Source organism: Leuciscus leuciscus (assembly GCF_965113295.1).
Source record: "Leuciscus leuciscus genome assembly, chromosome: 1".
Classification (NCBI taxonomy): domain Eukaryota; kingdom Metazoa; phylum Chordata; class Actinopteri; order Cypriniformes; family Leuciscidae; genus Leuciscus; species Leuciscus leuciscus.
In genome coordinates this window covers 45,893,089-45,913,339 of record NC_138725.1, presented here as the reverse complement: position 1 = coordinate 45,913,339, position 20,251 = coordinate 45,893,089, and the positions used below count along the sequence as shown (strand labels likewise).

General features: G+C 36.2%; 1 protein-coding gene across 5 annotated transcripts in view; it reads right to left on the bottom strand.

The window, feature by feature from the left end:
- sdk1a (sidekick cell adhesion molecule 1a) overlaps positions 1 to 16,415 on the bottom strand; it is a 370,173-nt gene extending 353,758 nt beyond the window's left edge. For 4 of the 5 annotated variants that reach the window (XM_082188880.1, XM_082188881.1, XM_082188882.1 and 1 more), the window contains exon 1: positions 15,192 to 16,415. In XM_082188880.1, the coding sequence (XP_082045006.1) occupies positions 15,192 to 15,531 (340 nt within the window). In that variant the 5' untranslated portion in view covers positions 15,532 to 16,415. Of the gene's footprint in view, positions 1 to 3,096; positions 4,741 to 15,191 lie in introns of those variants that run through there. The other variant, XM_082188884.1, reaches the window with a different exon arrangement.
- Positions 16,416 to 20,251: the final 3,836 nt, after the last annotated feature.

The following is a 20,251-nucleotide window of genomic DNA, read 5'->3' as shown; positions in this document are numbered from 1 at the left end:
ACGTCGACTACGTCTCGGTTCCCTCCTTCATGGAATGAGGGTTACATACGTAACCGAGACGTTTTGTTGAACAACCATGTGCATTCATTCAGCCACATTCATTGTCATCCATATGCATTTTTTGCATGGGATGATAACTGTAAGCAGTCTGCAACATGTGCCATTAATAAGCAGCAAAGCACAATAATTCAAGTGAATGTCGCCCATTTGCGCCCACAATTACTGAAGATCAATTTGGCTGCAGCAATGTTTATGGTAATATTTAAGGGACATGGATGTTAACATTTAAATGGTGTGGATCCGACAGCCTCCGGTATAATTGAGGACTGGATTACCCAACAATGCAGACACGAGAGCGAGCAGCCACTAGCTATTCCTTCGCATTACGAGAACAATTACATCTTCCACAGGCGTGATTAACCTAATTATCATGGCCTTGCCAATAGTGTGCACGCATAGTGGGAACTTTGAATTAGAAATGGGTCATCAAGTGACATCTCACTATCCGCTGACATTTCGGGTCAACAATCTCGTACTGGTGCATCGCTTCAAATCACGGATCCATTAGGATGAGTTGTAGAGGCATAAAGATGATGATAATGACCTCATAGAAGTACTAGGAGTTAAATCATGCGCTCTGCTCCAAAACCTAGAGAGCTGCCTCCAGAAGCAGTATTTTTAGGCATCACAGGTGTGCTCCCAATGGAAAGGCTACTTCAAAAAGCATTATAATTCTGCTACTAAGATACCTTTGTTTTAATCAGATTGTAAAGCAGCATCACAGCAAAGTAAACCCAAAATGCATTGCAATAAGCTCAGTGAAAATCTGAAGATGGCGGATGATGTGAGAAATATCATAAATATACTTATATGTTTAATAGTTAAAGGTATAGATAAAACAGTTTAAAATAATTGCATGTTGCAATATTAAAAATTATTGATATTATTAATATTAATATAATTAAAATGTAATATACTATTCATTTAATTTTAAAATAATCTATTTTGACATCTATACTACAGTTCAAAAGTTTGAGATTGGTAAGATGGTACGATGTCCACCTGCCTGTCAACATATATATTTCCATACCTCAGTGGAACCTGCTCGAGCACTGCAACCGAAACAGCAGCCACTTTTTACAGTTCCGCGTGAACCAAAACAACAAACTTATGCTGAGTTCACACCATAGCTAGTGTTTAGAAGAGATGGAAATTCGTGGCGTTTTACTCTGAGCGGTTTGTGACTCTAATTTATGCGTTTCAATGGCAACACTATCAATGCAAAAATGAATCTACAGCAGTCAGGTGATACAGGTCAGTCCTCTTTACGTTTTTATGTTCATTATTATTGTAATCTTATGTGCTTTGAGACATGAGGTAGTTTAATGCCATCTCTCGTGACGCTTTGCAGACTCTGCTGTGTGCGTTCATGTGTTTTGAAGAAGACGTGGCTATGGAGACGCTCTGAAGGGAGGGTGGGATCCCATGCTTTCAAAGCTAGCTCGCTATTGCTAGCCGCTCCAAAAATTGCCTACCCTACATTTAATTTATTTTCTTTTTTTATCATATTAACCCCAATATTTATTCTTACTACAGTATTTATCTTGTCACGTATAAAAAATTGCAAGTCGAATCACCTGTACAGAGCGCTACGTACATAGATTGTTCCAACTCACTCGCATATGAGGGTCAATTTCAGTTAAGATGCTGGCAGAAAATTCATTTAAAGCAGCATAATTAGATGTGAGCATAAACCCACACAGTCTGCAATAGGGAGCATGATGTCACAGGGTTCGGGTCCGGTTGTTAGGGTCCACCACAGTAGTCACCACAGATGGCAAAATCACACGCCTTCCTTGTCCTCCATGCCCTGTCGTGGTCATTTTCATACTGCCCCACCACAACCTGCTCTTTCACATCCGTGTTTTCATTAGTACAGCATTCAACATCAGTCACCATACGAGCACATACATAATAGAAGTCAAGGAAATTCATGGATCACACGCTTACAAAAATGTTTGTTTCCTCTCAAAACTATTACACAAGAAGAGTCATGTTAAAATCAAATGTATGGTCTCGGGGAACAGACGGCTCAGCTTTTTCCTGAAAATATTCAGCTTTGAGTGAAAGTAGAACAACTGCATGGAAAAGCTTACCCATAAACCCACCAGGCATCCTCTGAGGGGTTAATTTTAGGAAGTTAGCCTGAAAGGACAACCAGGTTTATCAGCCTTGATCTTTTTATACAAGAACAATCCAGGCAAAATCAAATAAAAAATGCTCTGTTGAAGACAAAGCATATGGGAAAGGCAGATCAGTATTTGTTTGTGCAAGTCCTGAATTTAACTAATGAAGCATAAAAAGACCATAATGGAATCGACTTCATCTACATCTCCAATGCATCTGAGAGATGCCCATTCCATGGCAGACGCATTCTGACAACATGGGCTAAATGTTCAATGTGGGCTAAACATGTTTACAGGGTTGTAAAAGGAAGCACATGTGTATGGCAAAACAAATGCAGCATATATATAGAATATAGTCAAAAATATGTATAAAACTCAAGCACTGCAATATGGCATAATCTTTTATTATTATTATTATTATTATTATTATCATCATACTGCAGATCAGGTTAGTTCAGGTTTTAAAATGTCTTGTGCTAAGACTCCTAAAAACCTTATTTATTGATATTTACGAATTAATAAATGTTTTTGTATTTATTAAGATGTGTACACTCAAATGTATTTAAGGTGTAGACATTTTTATTAAATATTTTTGTTAAAAAAATACTTTTCTTCTTTTGAAACTTCTTGAAAAATTATATAAAAGTTTTTCAAAACCACATGAAACCAATATGAATTTAAAGACTACATGAAGAACTTGTTTTAAAGTAGCCTAGAGATTTAAAATATTTGTCCTTTTATTTATCATGGACACAAGTTATTAAGCTGAAAAGTTATTGTGCTGGTGTCGGTTTCAGTTTCAATAACACGGTGGCATCATCTGTGCAAATCATAAGCAAATCCATTCCCACTCATAATGACATTCAGGGCACGGAGCATGTTTGCATAGGAGTGAAGAAATGTAAATGACCTCATCATTTCACCAGATTCAGATGACAGATTGCCTATGGAGTCCTGCGGTCATATATTAAAAAGTAAAGACTACGGTGACAACGATCCGGCAGTGAGAGAAAATGCTGAGAGGGTAAAAAAATTATTCCACACTATTTGAAGCCATTTGGCAGGAGATTGAGCCCAGTATTCACTGCCTTTCTTTTCAAATAAGAAAGCTCGGGCTAATTGGTGGTCCTGCAATTTTACGATTCCATTGATTAAAGTGGCTTTCTGCGTGAATTTGCTTTTGAATATCCCCGTGCCAATCTCTGCGTAGTGGAAATGCGGCTCATTTCAACAGGTGTTTCCTGCCTCTATTTGACTGAACCCTATCCTTTTGCTCTTGTGGCCTACAGAGAACCTTCAACTGATAACAACTGTGTTATTGTGAAATCCAAACCCGGTTCCCATGCTGCTCTTCACATGTGTCTAGTGTCTAAACACATTTCAGTTGACCTACTTATCAGTAATACTGAACAAAATGGGTTCTTTCATGAAGGAAAACCGCTCCAATTCAGTATCAGAAAGAAAACACTGAAGGGTCAGAAAATATTTGCTTAAGTTAATATTCAACATAATGTTCTGCGGCGAGCGGATGATTCTAGATAAAATTGTGGACATGTGAGCGAGAAGGATTTGTTTGATGTAATCAATAATTGTGTGGGTGAGTGTGCTATATGAAGAAACAAATCACACAATTCAGTTCCCTATTCCCTATGTTGGACAACATAAGTCTATCCAACCAGAATTAAAGATTATGCTGTAGTTAAATTATTCTGCCAAAACATCTATCCAACCAGGAATTTTCATTATGTTCCTTTAGCTCAACTGGTAGAACACGGCACTAGCACCGCCAAGGTAATAAGAATGATTCCCAGGGAATACACAGACTGAAAAATAAAATATGCTTTGGATAAACTATTTTTTTACATACAATTTCATATTGCTCTACTTCACATTGTGCCTAACAACAACATTAAAAAAATCCCTCTAATCAGTTCATTAGCATAACTGAAGGGGTTGCTTACGTTAGAGAAGCAGGGTAGAAACTTAATGCTTTAGAACATCAATAGACTGTCATAGATGTATGTTTAGCGCATATATAATCTGAATTTAGTGTCTGAACTAATTTAAACTAACATTGTAATGTATAATGTGAAAAAGTAGTGTGCTTAATTGTACTGAATGTGCACCTGTAGTGTACTTTAAATGAAAAAATATAAAAAATCTGCACTTGCATTTAATATAATTTTAATGAAATTAAAGGCTACTTAAGTGTACTACGAATTTTCATGTATTAAATCTTATTTATCTCATTTATTATTTATTTATAATATGTGAACAGTCTGTAACAAAACTTGCAAAACAAGACATCCCCCAACTTCCTAGGTTTTCAATGAAAGCCAGTAGACTTTTTATATTAGATGTAGACTTATATGATAGATTTTTATGTGAAGGACTCTGGAAATTTTTTTAAGAAAATCGCTAAGATGGTTTCTTTTTAGAAAAGTTCAATTTGTAATAATGTCAAATTAAGAGTATTACTTTAAAGTAGATTTAAAATCATTATGTTTTAATAATCTATTCTCATGCTTTAAAGAAATATATTTAGACTAACTTACTAAATTACTTGATTATAATTTGAAGTAATCAATATTACATTCAAAGATAATGTATTATAAATGTTCTGAATTGCAACCTTACAAATCTGTAATTACAAATATATTTAGACACTGTGAAAATAAGTATTGTTCTTTGTAAAAAAAAAAACGTTATACAAGAAAATACAATTTTAGTCTTTCAACTTCAAAATTCCACGTATAATTTAAGGTGTAATTATTTGTGAAATTATTTAGCAGTTTCTTAATTAAAAATTGTTTTAAAGTAAACCGGCAGTATACCATATTTGAAAAACAACAGACTTATGAAAATACATATAAAGATGTACTTACGTCCTACTTTAGAGGGTCAAGAAAGCTCTTAGAATTCAGCTAATTGCATTTAATGTCCATTTAAACTATATTTTAATTGAACTGCAATTAACATGCAATTTGTCTGTAAACATTACATTCAGTTCACACTTAAGTATAAAAAATGGCAGCCTACAAGTGTATAACATTAGGTTTGAGGCAACAGGTCAAATCAAAATTAGTTTTAAACATTACTAGACTGGAAAGCTAGAAGTGTTGGTGTGATTTGAATTTTAAAGCAAAAGTATTTTGGTTCCCACACAAAAATGTCTAGGGCTGTTGAAAGGTCACTGCTGGCCATGGTTTAGACTACAGAGTTAGCAAAGCCCCGTTATCTAACATGAGTCAAGCCCATCTTGTGTTTATAATGCACAATAGCTGAAAGGGTGCCAAATGAACCTCAGGAATTATCTTATTATCTTACATATGGGAGTCATTTTAAACAGGAGTGCTGTTATTGTTCAAAGACTTTTATTGTTGCGGTAGATTACAAGCCTGCCAAGTTTCGCAACAGGTGAGTGCTCGCTTTAAAATGGGCTCTAATGTCAGCTAAAATGAGAGGAAAATCAAAAAGCCCTGACTAAACCTGTTAGGGATTGACAGTCAGACAGGCTGAGCAACTATCATCTGATAAATTATTCACAACAAACATGTCTGTTGTATCTGATGAACATGAGTTGCTCGACAGCCTGAAATCCTTTGAATGTTAAAGACATGACACCACTGACACATTTTATATGTGTAAATCACCCGTCTTATCGGATCAACAAAGCAGTTTTACCCATGAGTCGTTTCAGGTATTCTTTCAAATATATGAGCATCTGTAATGCTTGCTTCTCAATCACATTTCTTTTGACATTTAGTAGGATCTGTTTAGCTAATCGACGTAGCAATCACTTTTTTTTTATTTTTTATTTTTTTATAGAAGTTTGACTCATTCATCTCCCTGTGTGTATTTTTCACTTCAATAGAATGATCAGCCTCTTAAATACAACCTAGTGCTACAATATTGAACACCGTTCATTGGTGTCAATCTTGTTCAGCAATATAGGCTATTTATTAACTTTTTTTACAACAGTTAGTTCCATGTTTGCCTGTTTCCAGACAGACTGTCAATATTAGTGGTGGGATTTTTCAGTGACTCTTTCTGGAAGTTACATTGTTACATTAGTAGGTGGCAATAAGAGACTTTATAAGTGAGTGATTATGAATGAGTCACTTGAATCATTCGTCAACCAATTTGTTCCAAACCACTAATTCACTAATTCTCTCTTTATTGAATCATTTACTCAAAACATTGAATTATGAACCAATCATGTTGTAACAGTTCTGCAGTATTTGTTTTGTTTATCAACTAACTATTTTTGTAAAAACAGACACAGTAACAGACACAGAGCTGACGTGTGGAGCACACTGCAAAAACTAGCCTGACAGACGCTCGCCGATGTTGGAAGACAGCCGACCGTCGGCTTGGTGTGTCGTGGCCTTTTCAAAATAAAAGTTATTTATTGGCATTTATGGTTCTATCAGAACCTTTAACATCCACTTTATGGAGTTTTTCGGTTCCTTGCCACTGTTGCCTTTGGCTTGCACAGTTGGGGATATTTTGGGGATATTTAATTTAATTTTATCAATCAATAAATTCCTCTTGAAACAAACTTTGTTGTATTATTTAAATTGAATACTGTGAAGCTGCTTTGATACAATCTGTATTGTGAAAAGCGCTATACAAATAAACTTGACTTGACTTGACTTTGGTTTCTTCACACTAAATAAAAAATGGTTATTTTAAGAACTGGGGCTGGGTTCACAAAAGTCTTCTAAAGAAAGAATTTAGGAACATTCTTACAAACTTCTTTATCTTAAGAATTTCTTTAAGTTTAAGTTTTCAATTCTTACAAAGTTTTCAAATATTTACTCACTGAATGAAAAACACCTCAAAGCCCACCTTTTTGCAATGCCTGCAGATTTCTGTGTTTTCGCTGTACAGAACAGAATAAAATTAAAATAAAACAACCAATAAAGGAACACACAACAATAGATAAACAATAATCGTAGCTAAATCAAGAAGTATTAAAAGCCAAAGAGGTCTTAAGCCAAATAAATAGGTCTTTAAAGAAGATTTGAAGGTGGAAACAGAGGGAGCTAATCTGATGTAAAGAGGCAGACTGTTCCAAAGTTTTGGGCCTGCAGTAGCAAAAGCACGATCGCCTCGTTTTATAAGTCTGGATCTAGGCATAATGAGTAGACAGTGATCACTGGATCTCAGAGTTCTAGAAGGAGTGTACAGACAGAGCAGATCGGTCAGGTACTGAGGGGCCAAGAGCTTTATAAACAAATAATACACATTTTGAATCAATTCTAAATTTGACCGGTAGCCAGTGCAGTGTGGATAAAATAGGGGTGACCGACTCATACTTGCGGACAGTGAGGAGTCTAGCAGCTGCGTTTTGCACTACAGAATATGCAAGCAGATGCGCATCATCAATAGCATGTAAATCAAAACTGCCTAATGTTACTGAATGAATGTCGACCCAAGCTACAGGACTGTGAAGTTTTGGGGATGTTGATTGACTCGATATACTACAGTCCATCTATGTTTTGATCATCATTCTGAATGCGATCTGGAAGTAGTCTTTGAAAAAATATAAAGAAATATTTCTTTTGCATGTTCAGATATTCATACAACAAATTATTCTGGGGGCCAAATACATTTTGTGAAAATGACAAAGAATTCCCGCACAGGCTGGCAACTTTTTTCAAAAAAGCTGGCAGGGATAGAGTTAAAGTGCCCATATTATGCTATTTTAAAGTTTCCTAATGTTGTTTTGGAGTCTCCTTCAACAGGTTTAAATGCATCAAAGGTCAAAAAACTGTTTAATTTTCCTCATACATCACATTCAATGATTCTCAAACGACTCGTCAGATGAATCAATCTCTCTAAATCCCTCCTTTCCGCGAGCTACTCTGCTCTGATTGGCCAGACAGCTCAGTCTGTTGTGATTGGTCTACCACGTACTGGTCTACCACGTAAATATTTATTGGTCTACCACGTAATTATTTACTCACTGAATGAAAAACACCTCAAAGCCCACCTTTTTGCAATGCCTGCAGATGTCTGTGTTTTCACTGTTACATGGTGCTATTAGGCATCTTCTGAAAGAGTACCGAACCTCGGCGTGTCGAAAACAAAAACGCCCATTGCTATAACAACGTCAGCTGTCCTGAGGCTTCCTACACCGTAAACTAAACACAGTAACGAACGATGAACATGTGGAAACTGTATCAATAACAATGCATACATTAGCCGAGCTCTAGCGTGAATGACTGATGTAACATAAACGTTGGTATGGTAAAATAAATTTTGCTATGGCATCACTGCAAATATCCCCTTTTAAAACCTTTATTTTTAAGAGTGTATATAAATGTAGCTGGGTTTGGGCTTGAGAGAGGATAGGGACAGACCTGAAGATGCATTTTTAAAGCAAAACACCGCATGATATATTGCATAATGGCCAAGGTCCACTGAATCAAAAAAGAAAGAAAACAACACTTAAAAAACAATGAAAATTTAATAAGGTATTGATGCATTTTGTATATTTAAAACTCTACTGATTACAGATTGCTCATGATTCCTTTGACATACTCTGACAGGCCTTACTGATAACATAATGACTCACGCATCTTGTTAATTGTGATGAGATGTGGTTTAGTCAAGTACCAATAAATGCTAAGTGATGCCTTCAGTATGACTTTTTGTTTATAAGAAAACAAGCTTTTCTTAAAGTAAAAGCTTACATTAAACTGCCAAATCTGTACATTTAGCCTATATTGTGATTTGTACATTAAATGTATTCATTCATTGTTTGCTGAATCTAATTTCCATGAAGAGTTTGTAGTATCTTTTTGAGATATAACTTGAAGTGTCAAATCCGGTCCTAGAAATTAATTCATGTCGCAATTAGCAGGAAATGCAATCAAAGTTTGAGCAATACAATCAGGGAAATAAAATAACGCCTAATTAACCCAATCTTATGCGTCGAAAAACAATTCATAAATTTCATTAACCTTTATGAAAACAACGGACATAATTAATAACCTTGCTTTAAAGCAGTACATGAAAAGGAAGTGGAAAAAAAGAAAGAATTTATGTTAAGCTGCACTGACACAATTTGTCATGCCAGGAGTTGTACTCATCATTTTAATTTAGAAAATAGAAGGCAATTCCTTAACTTTGACATGAAATACTATGTGGTATCCTTCACCTGGACGAGCTGGCAGCGCTGCAGCTGTGAAATGAATGTCTGCTCTTGCATTACATGCATTCACAATGATTTGTGTACAAATCAATAATCAAAATGGTGGCAGGAGGGCTCGACCCCCAGTAGGTATTTTCACTTGCCCCTCCACAGAAAAAAAAAAAGGAAAAAAAGAAAGAAATATATATATATTTGTTTGTTTTTTTTATTTGTCTTTACAAGATGTGCCAAGCTGATAGCCGATCAAGCTGAGCTCCTATCCATAAAATCAAAGGGTACTTCAACTGAGTGTGTGTGTGTGTGTGTGTGTGTGTGTGTGTGTGAGAGTGAGTGTGTGAGAGTGAGTGTGTGAGAGTGAGTGTGTGTGAGAGTGAGTGTGTGTGAGAGTGAGTGTGTGAGAGTGAGAGTGAGTGTGTGAGAGTGAGTGTGTGAGAGAGAGTGTGTGTGAGAGAGAGTGTGTGAGAGAGAGTGTGTGTGAGAGAGAGAGTGTGTGAGTGTGAGTGTGAGTGTGAGTGTGAGTGTGTGTGTGTGTGTGTGTGTGTGTGTGTGTGTGTGTGTGTGTGTGTGTGTGTGTGAGTGTGTGTGTGTGTGTGTGTGTGTGTGTGTGTGTGTGTGTGTGAGTGTGTGTGTGTGTGTGTGTGTGTGTGTGTGTGTGAGTGAGTGAGTGAGTGAGTGAGTGAGTGAGAGAGAGAGAGAGAGATCTGGCAAATGTGGTTTATTAGGACACAAATTAAATGTGTATAATGACATGGTTATTACAACATAAAGGAGGTTTATGAGGACACTTCCTTTTGTCCTTGTAAACCAAATGGTTTAAAAATACAAAACTGTGTTTTTTATATATGCATATTAAACTAGGGGTGTAACGATACACGTATTTGTATTGAACCGTTCGGTACGAGGCTTTCGGTTCGCAACCAAACAATTCGTTTGACTATTTTTCCTGCCGGTGCGACCAAAATTTTGTTAGCAGTCGTCCAACATCAAATAGCAAACGTAATGAAAGTGGAACGAAACTGCGCTACTCATTTGTGCTTTATCAGTTTGGACCATCAATGTCAGTGCAGCGCGAGCCGATCTTGATCAAGCGACACTGTTACTACACAGCGCTGAGAGATCCAGTAAAGAAAGCATTTGAATTTGCTAGTGAGAAGTGAGAAGCATTCATATTTCTCTGTTATTAACTGTAGATCTCTATTAGATCAAACATCCCTGACGTGGAAACCAGGAGAAACATTGTGCCATGAATGAACTTTTAGGCTTTAAGTCCACAGATCAGCAACGTTCACCATGGATTTAATGTAGTAACACTAACTGTAACCATGGAAGTAGGCCTACGTCACATCTTTTTCCAGCACTTCAAAACTCAAATATTATCATATTTAAATGTTATTTTTAATGTGATGATAATGTGAAAACATTATTTGTTCATCCTTCAAAGATTACACCCATTTATAAAACTAAAAGTTTCAAGATGTAGGAAAACTCACACTTATTTAAAAATAAAAAAGACATTTAATTACCAATGTAACCAGTAGGTGGCTACCATTTCCCATTTTGCTTTTGAATTATTATTTCAAAATTATGAAGAAAAATGCTGCCCTCAAAATGTTAATCTGGAGCCTTGTTAACAAAATAAAACTGCACATTGTAATTTCTGTAATTTAAGTCTATTTATTACCAAGTCAGTAATAAAGTCAAAATGGGGGGAAATGGGGGAAAATGTGAATAACTGCGCTGCAGGTTGATTTTAGGTGTGCCCCTACATTTTCTGCTTGTGCACCTAAAAATCACCTTATGCGCCTTTTTAAAAATCAAGGAAATTTCTCTGGAATTTCTTTCTTTTTGCTGTATCGAAAACGTACCGAACCGTGACACCACTGTATCGTATCGAACTGAAACGGGAATTTTGTGAACTGTTACACCCCTAATATATACACATACAGTATATTCAAGATATGTGTAAAATAACATAAATGTATATTAATGTATAAATATCTTGAATGTAATGCAAATGAAATAAAAGCAACAATTCTTAATTTATACAAACACGTTTGTTGGAAAACAATGGTTTATGGAGCAAAATATTACTGATTTGTAACTCTTCTGTCACAGCCGGTTGAAATGCAGGAAGAAAATGTGAGCTGGATCTGTTCACAGCAGTTATTTATTAACAAAACGCAAAGAATAATCTACGTCAAAAACAGAACGGAATAACAAACAGAACGGAACAACCAACTTAACACGACAAATACCGAACAAAGAGTGACAGAAAACAAGCTCCATAGCTATAAACAAGACCAAACCAATCAACGAAACAAGCAACAGGTGTACAACTTCATCAATCAATGAGGAACCAAAGAAACTCAAACACATGAAACAGAACAAAACATGTGCAAAACCCACCCAAAATCAACACAAGCACAACTTTTATCACTTTTTATCATATTTATAGACATATTTATACCTGAATTCACAATAATGTTCAATACACCACATAAAACCAAATGTTTAAGTTTACAAATTATTAAAAACCATGTACAGAATATGAAACTTGACTCTTTCATCTAAAGTGTCATGTTCTTCAGATACAGAAGGACACTGCAAAAAAAAGAAAAATGTAGCAGTTGCTGATTGCACAGATGGCGAGGCAATGAAATTTAAAAGATTACAGCCATAAATGAGTCTGTGGATGTGTCTGCTTGCACATCTAGCAGATGAAGTGCAGGGAACTTTCTTGTGGATGAAACTACATTTACCTTCACAATGCTCTGGCACAAACATCATTAGCCCAGAGACCTTTCTAGAAGCACGGCAGGGGATTGTGCACCTGCTACTGCTTGACAAACTCCCTTTCTGCCCGGGTGTTCGGTTTTCAGGGCATTGTGGTCCTCTGTCAGACCCAAGCAGCCAGAGAATTCAACTGCCAGCAGAAGTTTATGATTTGAGACAAATATAAACACCTGCAAAAAGATAGATTTGCCCAGGTTTTTCTGCATCAAAATGAGAGCCAAGAGCATTTTTAGAGTATAATCGGCAGCTTTTTCATTCGAACATTAACTGTGACCAGTACTTACTGCTCTTACTTTTGGCTTATCTAAAAAATAACAAATTAAAGCAGCTTTCGGATCTAAAAACCTAATCTTAACACTCAGATTTGTATTGCCATGTTAAATGAAACGGAAAGGTTAACATGTCAACCTCATTCCAATATGCTAGCTCCGATAATGCTGTTGGCTCCTCAATTCAGATCAATAATATCTAGCTCATTCCCAGAACAGTGCTGGGAGCTCTCCAAACATCAAAAGACCTTGACACAGGACTTGGGAACTGGCTGACACTGCATGCACCTCAACAACTTTGCTGAACCTTTAGAAATTAAATAAAGTATATAAGTTTGAAGCATGCAATAAAAGACTGCAACCGTGAGTAACGGTAACACACAAAAAAGGTTGTCTGCTTTACAATTTCTCGACTGATATGGGGTCAATGCATCCTCTTAAGAGAGTATTTAAGGACTGTTTCCGTATGTTCAAAGTTAATGTGTAACCACAGCAGTGTAGGCTATATAAAGTAGACTTTGGAGCATAGGCTACCTCTGACAGCATTCATTATACATAAATAACAGATTGGTCTTTCAATGGTGCATTAAGATATGATACATTTACCCTTAAGATAGGCCTACTCAATATGAAAGGAATATATACCTTAAGCCGACACACTCTCTCTAGGGCTTTATCTTCAGTGAGTGTTTATCTTCAAGGACACAAACTCCACAGACAAAACCTCACACTTGAATATTTCAGATACAGTCATGTCAAAGTAAATGACATGGATATTATTCCTGTTTCTTGTTGTCTAGTCATAGAATTCAAAAACAAAATCACCATTTAGTTTTAGGCTTCAGACTGACTTATTTCTGTCATTTATAGCTTAATCTAGTAAGTAGCCGATTAAAACACCTTTAAATCCCTGACTAAACATCTGTTGTTGTTGTTGTTTTTATGGTGCCTTCAGAAATGTAAATAGCACAAGTGACAAAAATACATGCATTGTGGGTGGAAAGAGCTTAAAGCAGGATGAGGTTTTAATTCATGAGAATTTTGGCGTCTTTTTTTTATTTATTTTTTTAGATCATTTATCCTTTTGATTACGGGAAGAAAATGACTCTAATCTGTGGAGTATTAAGGAATTATAAATGTTCTTTTTAATGAGGCATGCTGTTTTGGTTATTTTTCAATAAAAATAATTTGACAGAGGAATAAAAGAGCCTGTCATTAATAGTCACACATGGCTGATCATTTCTATTATACCCCCGATGTCTAAAATAACTAATTCACAAAAATAAATGGCACTAATTCTGACAAGACCCGTTCTGTTTTATGCTCACCTGCATAATCACATTAAAAAGTACTTTGTAAGAGCGCAATACATAAAGCAAACAAATCAAGGCCTGGTTTCACACACAGGGCTTAGACCAGGGGTGTCCAATCCTGCTCCTGAAGGGCTTTAGTCCTGCAGAGTTTAGCTCCAACCCCAATTAAACACACATGAAAAACCTCATAATCAAGGTTTTACTAGGCATGCTAGATTCTTCGTCAGGTGTGATGAGGCAAGTTGGAGCAAAACTCTGCAGGCCAGTGGCCCTCCAGGACCGACTTTGAACTTACACTAAACCAGGATTACTGGTGAAAAAAAACATTACTGGTGTGTATCTTGAGATAAAACAATGGCACTGACATATTTTAAGATATGTCAGTGCAAGTTGCTTTCAGTTAAAACAGCACAAACGTGCATTTTAGTCTGGGACTAGGCTTAAGCTTTGTCTGTGAAACCGGGGGCTAGCACTAACCAATCATTGTCTTTTCTCAGCATGCCAACTGTTACTCTTATCCCCAAGTGCCCTACTATGCATATCATATACCCTGTATATGAAACATTACAGAGGAATGACAGCCAAATGATGCATAATATGCCATCTGTGACCACGCATGCAGTCTGACCTAATGACTCCTCTATTGTTCTCAGATCAACTGTCTGTTGCACAGACAGACAGATATGTGACATTCTATTATCATTGAAATCAAGTTTGGCAGTCTTATGACAGCAGTGTCAAACACATTGATCATGCACGTTCATATTTTCCAATATGCCAGCATTAGGTCGATCTATAGAATTTAGGTGATCCTTCAAATAGGAGTAGCCTACTTTTTTTGTCTGATTAACTGATTTTGAGTAAAAACATTTAAAATCATCTCTGATTTTAAAGAACAAATTAAAACAGATATGTACTGTGCCGATGCTAATTTCAGAGATATGTTAGATTAGCCAGTATTTCTCCATACTTCCCCTCTTCAACATGTAGGCTAAAGGATGAAAAAATGGTTAACATCAGATCAGTTCTACTTTGCAATTTGTCATAAGAAATTTAAAAACAAACACATTTTCAGTTCATTTGATATTTATGTGTAGCCTACTTTTTTCAAAACTGCTGTCATTAAGTTTTTCCATAAAACTTTATTTTAGAATACGATGACGTTAGTGCAAAATGACAAGGGGCGTGTTTCTGCAATAAATAAATAAAATAAATAAATGGTCATTATCAAACGGTTACTGTTTAATTCAAAGTTTTAACGAATTTTAAATACGGCTCCGTCAGACATAATATCAAAACTCCACACCATCACACATTACACCGAAATCCACTTGAAACAATGATCAAGGCCATGGTCAGGAATTTATTAATACACGTTTTGACAATCATTTCAAGTAGTCAAAAGTGCCTCCATAATTGAAGAATCCCTCATATATCAGAATACTGAACTGTTTTATGTTTTACTTACCTTGTGTGACCGCTCTCAACACGTGGACGTGCATGCAGAAAAACGCCCACCAACTCCAAGTGCACAATGCAAACTTTCTCTTTCCATTCCCGCTCACATTCCTCCCGGAGAAACGTGTAAAAATCTTGGATGAAGAGCTCCTGTGATCACACATGATGGCATTATTGTCCACGCATGTGAGAAATGATGTCGAGTAAGCGCGCGCTGTGGCTTCACGGGAGCCGTTGCCTCCTGAGTAAACACTGTCCTCCTCCACTGCCGTGTTGTGTCTCCCAGGTCTGTGTGCTTTAGACAGACCTGTGAATTTTCTCTCTGTGGGATCACATCCACTGGCGTCCATTCCGTTTTCCGTAAGTTTAACTCTTATTCACGAGAAGTGACAGTTAGAAAACGTACATTCTGTCCAGTCGAAAGTTCCCGGCAAATGACGTGCTTTTCATTAACAGTTGAATGCAGCTACTGCGCGTGAAGCCCGCGAATTGCACACACGTCATTAGCCTACGGGTTTATAAATATACAGAGTCCTGCTGTAATTAAATGTATGCATTACACTGATGACACCACACTGATTCACTTTACAGGATCCCGCCAGTCTTTTTTTTTATTTCTTGCAATATAAAGTCTCGTAAACAGCTCACTTTCAAAGCACACTCACTCAATTTATCCCCTCAAGTCTCATGCGTGAATATTCGCAAGATCCCCTCTTACTTTGCAGATCCAGTTGCATGCAGAGCTGCTCCTCCTGTTTGCTGTTATTTCAACATGTTGGAGGGATTGCAAAGAAAACCATAACCAACCAAACTATCAACTACCAGTCGACTGATGTACAATAGCTATCGACAAGAATCCATACGGTTGCATGCAGCCACGTAAACCAAGTCAAAGACACCCAAAAACAGTATGCGTACTAATATGACCTCTCTTAAATTCACCGGCAGTGCCTGATGAAACGTCGAAGCGCATATGATCATAGGAACAAATCAATAAATACATTTGTATATCGCAAGGTATCCCAGGTGCTCCGGCACTTTGGAAATGCCCTGCGAGCTAAAGCAACAAGGCTGGTCGTTGTGTACGTGTGAGCAGAGCTCCGGCTCACAGCGAACTGACGCGAGTGAAATGTAGTGTACAGGTCCAGCAGCGCAACACTTACAGCAACTTCCATTGAGAGCTGCAGCCGCGCTCCCTCTCACTCACTCACTCACCTCCGCCCCACTAAAGACTCATTGGCTGCTGCAGCTGGAGGCAATACTTTAAACACTCCTAGTCCTATTGCTGCATGCCGTATACTTGCTAAAACGGGTGCGAATTAAAAGGAGGGTTGGGGGGGGGGGGGGGGGGGGGGGGGCTCTTGTCCCCCTAAATAAACCTTAAAGGATATCAAAACAAACTGTTGGGGGGCGTTACAAGCACAAATTTAATTGTATTAAAAAAGGAACATTTCAATTGCATTTTAAACAACTTTTCAGTAACCTAAAACGCATTTGCAAACAGAATCGCCTTTGCCTCTGAAGTGGCCATAAATCAAAATTTACTATTCTTATTTTTATGGAATATTGCATTTTCTTATAAATGATTTATCCATTCACATCGTTTAAAATAAATCATGTGCCCTCTTAATCTTTAATCAAAATAACTTGGCAGAGACATCTCTTCTCTGATGACGTGTTTACTGGCGTGAGGGCGGGGCAACCTGTCACATGACATCATAGCATATAGCAAACCACAACCATCCAATCAATTCCCCATTGAAAAACTCCCGCCTTTCATTTTTTTCTTGTTCGAGAAGATGTTTTACTCAGATATACGTCCCAATTTGGAAGAAAAGACTATCACAACTTCTGTTTCATGCCGACTTTAAAGGTTTAGTTCACCCAAAAATGTCAACCACACCTCTATGAGTTTCTTTCTTCTGTTGAACACAAAATAAGATATTTTGAAGAATGTTCTTTTGTGTTCAAGAGAAGAAAGAAACTCATACAAGTTTGGAACAACTTAAGGGTACGTAAATGATGACAGAATTATAATTTTTGGGTGAACTGCCCCTTAAAAGTTATACTAAGTTAAATAAAAGTATTGTCATTATTTAGGCTATTACCGTTTCAAATGTGTAGGCAATCCAAAAAAAAAAAAAACTTTAAAAAAAACTCCTACAAATTTTTACAAACACATGTTTGCAAGAGAAACCTCAACAGATTGAGCCTCCATTTCAAATTACCTTTACCTCTCAACAAGAGGTAATTTCATTGCAATTGTAATTTCATTGCAAATCAAAAACTAGGTTTTCACCAAAAAATTTAAATGTTAAAAACAAAACAACAAACAAAACTACAAAAAAAAACACATAGCCTACCTAACTGAATTAGGTTGCCTCAACAAAATTAAGGATTATTTCAGGTGTAGAAATTACTCTGGAAAGTAATACAGTTTGACTTTTTTATAACTTCTTGTAACCTTTTTGTCATCAGACAAAGAAAATGAACCTTTTGAAAAGATAATGAGATCTACTACTTTGTCTTAAGGACATCTCACATTAATTTGTTATTGTATTCTCATGTTAAGTATTGCTCATGAAGTTGTATGCGACGGTAATACGAAAGGTCCTATGAAATCTATGGACATTGTTTTGACCCAAGTTGTCCTTACACCTCTCTAATTCACAGAGTTTTGTGTTATTCTGTCTTCTATCATCAGATCAAGTCATCTTCCTGGTTGTTTATGATAATTAGCCTAACACAACTCAGGCTATGTAAATATGTGTGAATCAGCTTTCTGTTCTGCAGAGATAAATAGCTTGGTTTAGCCTCGATATTAGTATAGGCTACCAAGGAAATTGACTCAAAAGGGCACAAAGTTGCATGTTTTTCCTGTGAATGTAAATGAATATAGAAAAGTTTGAGCTCTAAGAGTTTATTTATCCCACTTAATAAAATATGTTTTTTTAAAGGTTCTTTACACATAACAAAGTTCTATTTAGAACCGAATCGTCCTGAAGAACCATTTGCTGAAATGGCTGAAATGGTTCTTTGTTTTAGTGTGGGTTTTTTATTCCCGCCTTTTTCTTTTTCAAATCTGTAACTGTCAAAGCCACCTCCTCATTACTGATTTTCTGGAGCTCAACAACATACTCTCAACAGGTAAATTATTTCTTTCTTAAAATGTCTATAAATTATAACTTTAAAAATTGTAACTGGTTTCAAACCAATCATGTCTTTTTCTCTTTTTATTTACTGAACATGTAAGTGTGAGCAGCTCTGTTCAGTTAAGGATACTCAATTTCTCTTCTCCATAAAGTAAGTAACAGAGATATGGAATTTATGGTCCATATTTTTAGATTTTCTGTTAAATTATTAGTTGAAGCCTAAACATACCCAGTCACAAAAATCATTAAAGCTATCCCATGACTTTATATCACTTTTTCCTTTTAACACGGTAAAGGGCTCTACTGTCCATTTTTGCTCATTTTGGCCTTCATGAACATAATTGTTCATATATATAATCAATGGATAGAGACACAATGTAACTCTTAACTCAGTTGTGTTCAGATGCTGTCACGTATCATAACCTCGTCATCTGCGCAGAGAAACTGCTACACACATAATGAAGGACGTAAAGACATCATATATGATAGATGTAATGAAGTTCCAGTGAAATATCTTCACAATCCCCGATATTTCACTGGAACTTGGTCTTCATTAGGCTACATCTATATTGTGTTCAATGTCAATTGTTATTTATTAATGTATTCAGCTAACAACTGTTGTTAGAGCATTGTCATTTTTGCTACAATCTGCCATGTCAATAAAAAAAAAAGTACCTAATTGACACAACATGCTGTTAAAAAAAAAGAAAAGTAAAACCCAAATGGGCAACAAGATATAATAAGACCAGGCAGATAGAGGACTAAAATAATGTATATATATATATATATATATATATATATATATATATATATATATATATATATATATATATATATAAAATATATACAAATATTTTATAAAATATAGCCTATAAAAATTAAAAAATTAAATGAACATAAAATTAAAATTACCAATAGTAATATTAATAATATGAAGATATAATACACTAATATTTATGAAAATAATATTAATAATGGTAATATTAATAATATGAGGATACTAATATACTAATATTAATGAAAAGAAAAATAGTTGAAAAGGTTATTTATAACACCATTAAGGTTTTAAAGCATGTTTCTTTATGGAACCTTATAAAAAGGGTTCTATTTAGCACCAAAAAGGGTTCTGCTGTTGTTACAAGCCGAAGAACCCTTATTTGTTACTGTTTAGAACCATTTTTCTGGGATTTCAGCAAACTTCTATAGTTCTAACCCTAAGTGTTGATTTTGCTACATAACTCGTCCAACTTTTTGTGCTATATGCAACTTAAGGTGAAGTATTTAGACTTCCTATTTTGAGTCTTCATAAAAACATAGCAACATGCTGAAAACCACCTTAGCAAGCATTTTGAGAAAACTCTGTATAATGTTCAATTTGGTGCTTAAAGGGTTAGTTCACCCAAAAATGAAAATTCTGTCAGTAATTACTCACCCTCATGTTGTTCCAAACGCGTAAAGCTGCGTTCACACTACACGCGACAAAGCGACACGATACCATTCATTTCAATGGGGAGCAGGCGACTTCCGGCGACACGGCGGTCGCGACCGTTGGTGACTGGATGGGGCGTGTCTGGCGACACGACAAAGTTGAGAAATGTTTAACTTTATGCAAATGAAGAGCGACTTTCGCGAGCGACAACCAATAGGAGTGGAGCCTGGAGCGCGCGTCATCATCCTTCTCCGCTCAGCCCCTCGCCCCATCGACAGAAAGATGGAGGAGTATTTTTTTAAATCTAAAATACTACTGTTATTGTGTCATGAAATGTAGTTATATGAGTTTTTCAGTCGAGAATGTAGTTGTTTAAAGCTCAAATATGTGGTTTGTTAGCACCTATTTTCAATTTTGATCTGATATTTTCGGAGTTGTGAGACCCAGGTACTCGTTCATTTAACTTACATGCTTTACGAGTCTAAATAT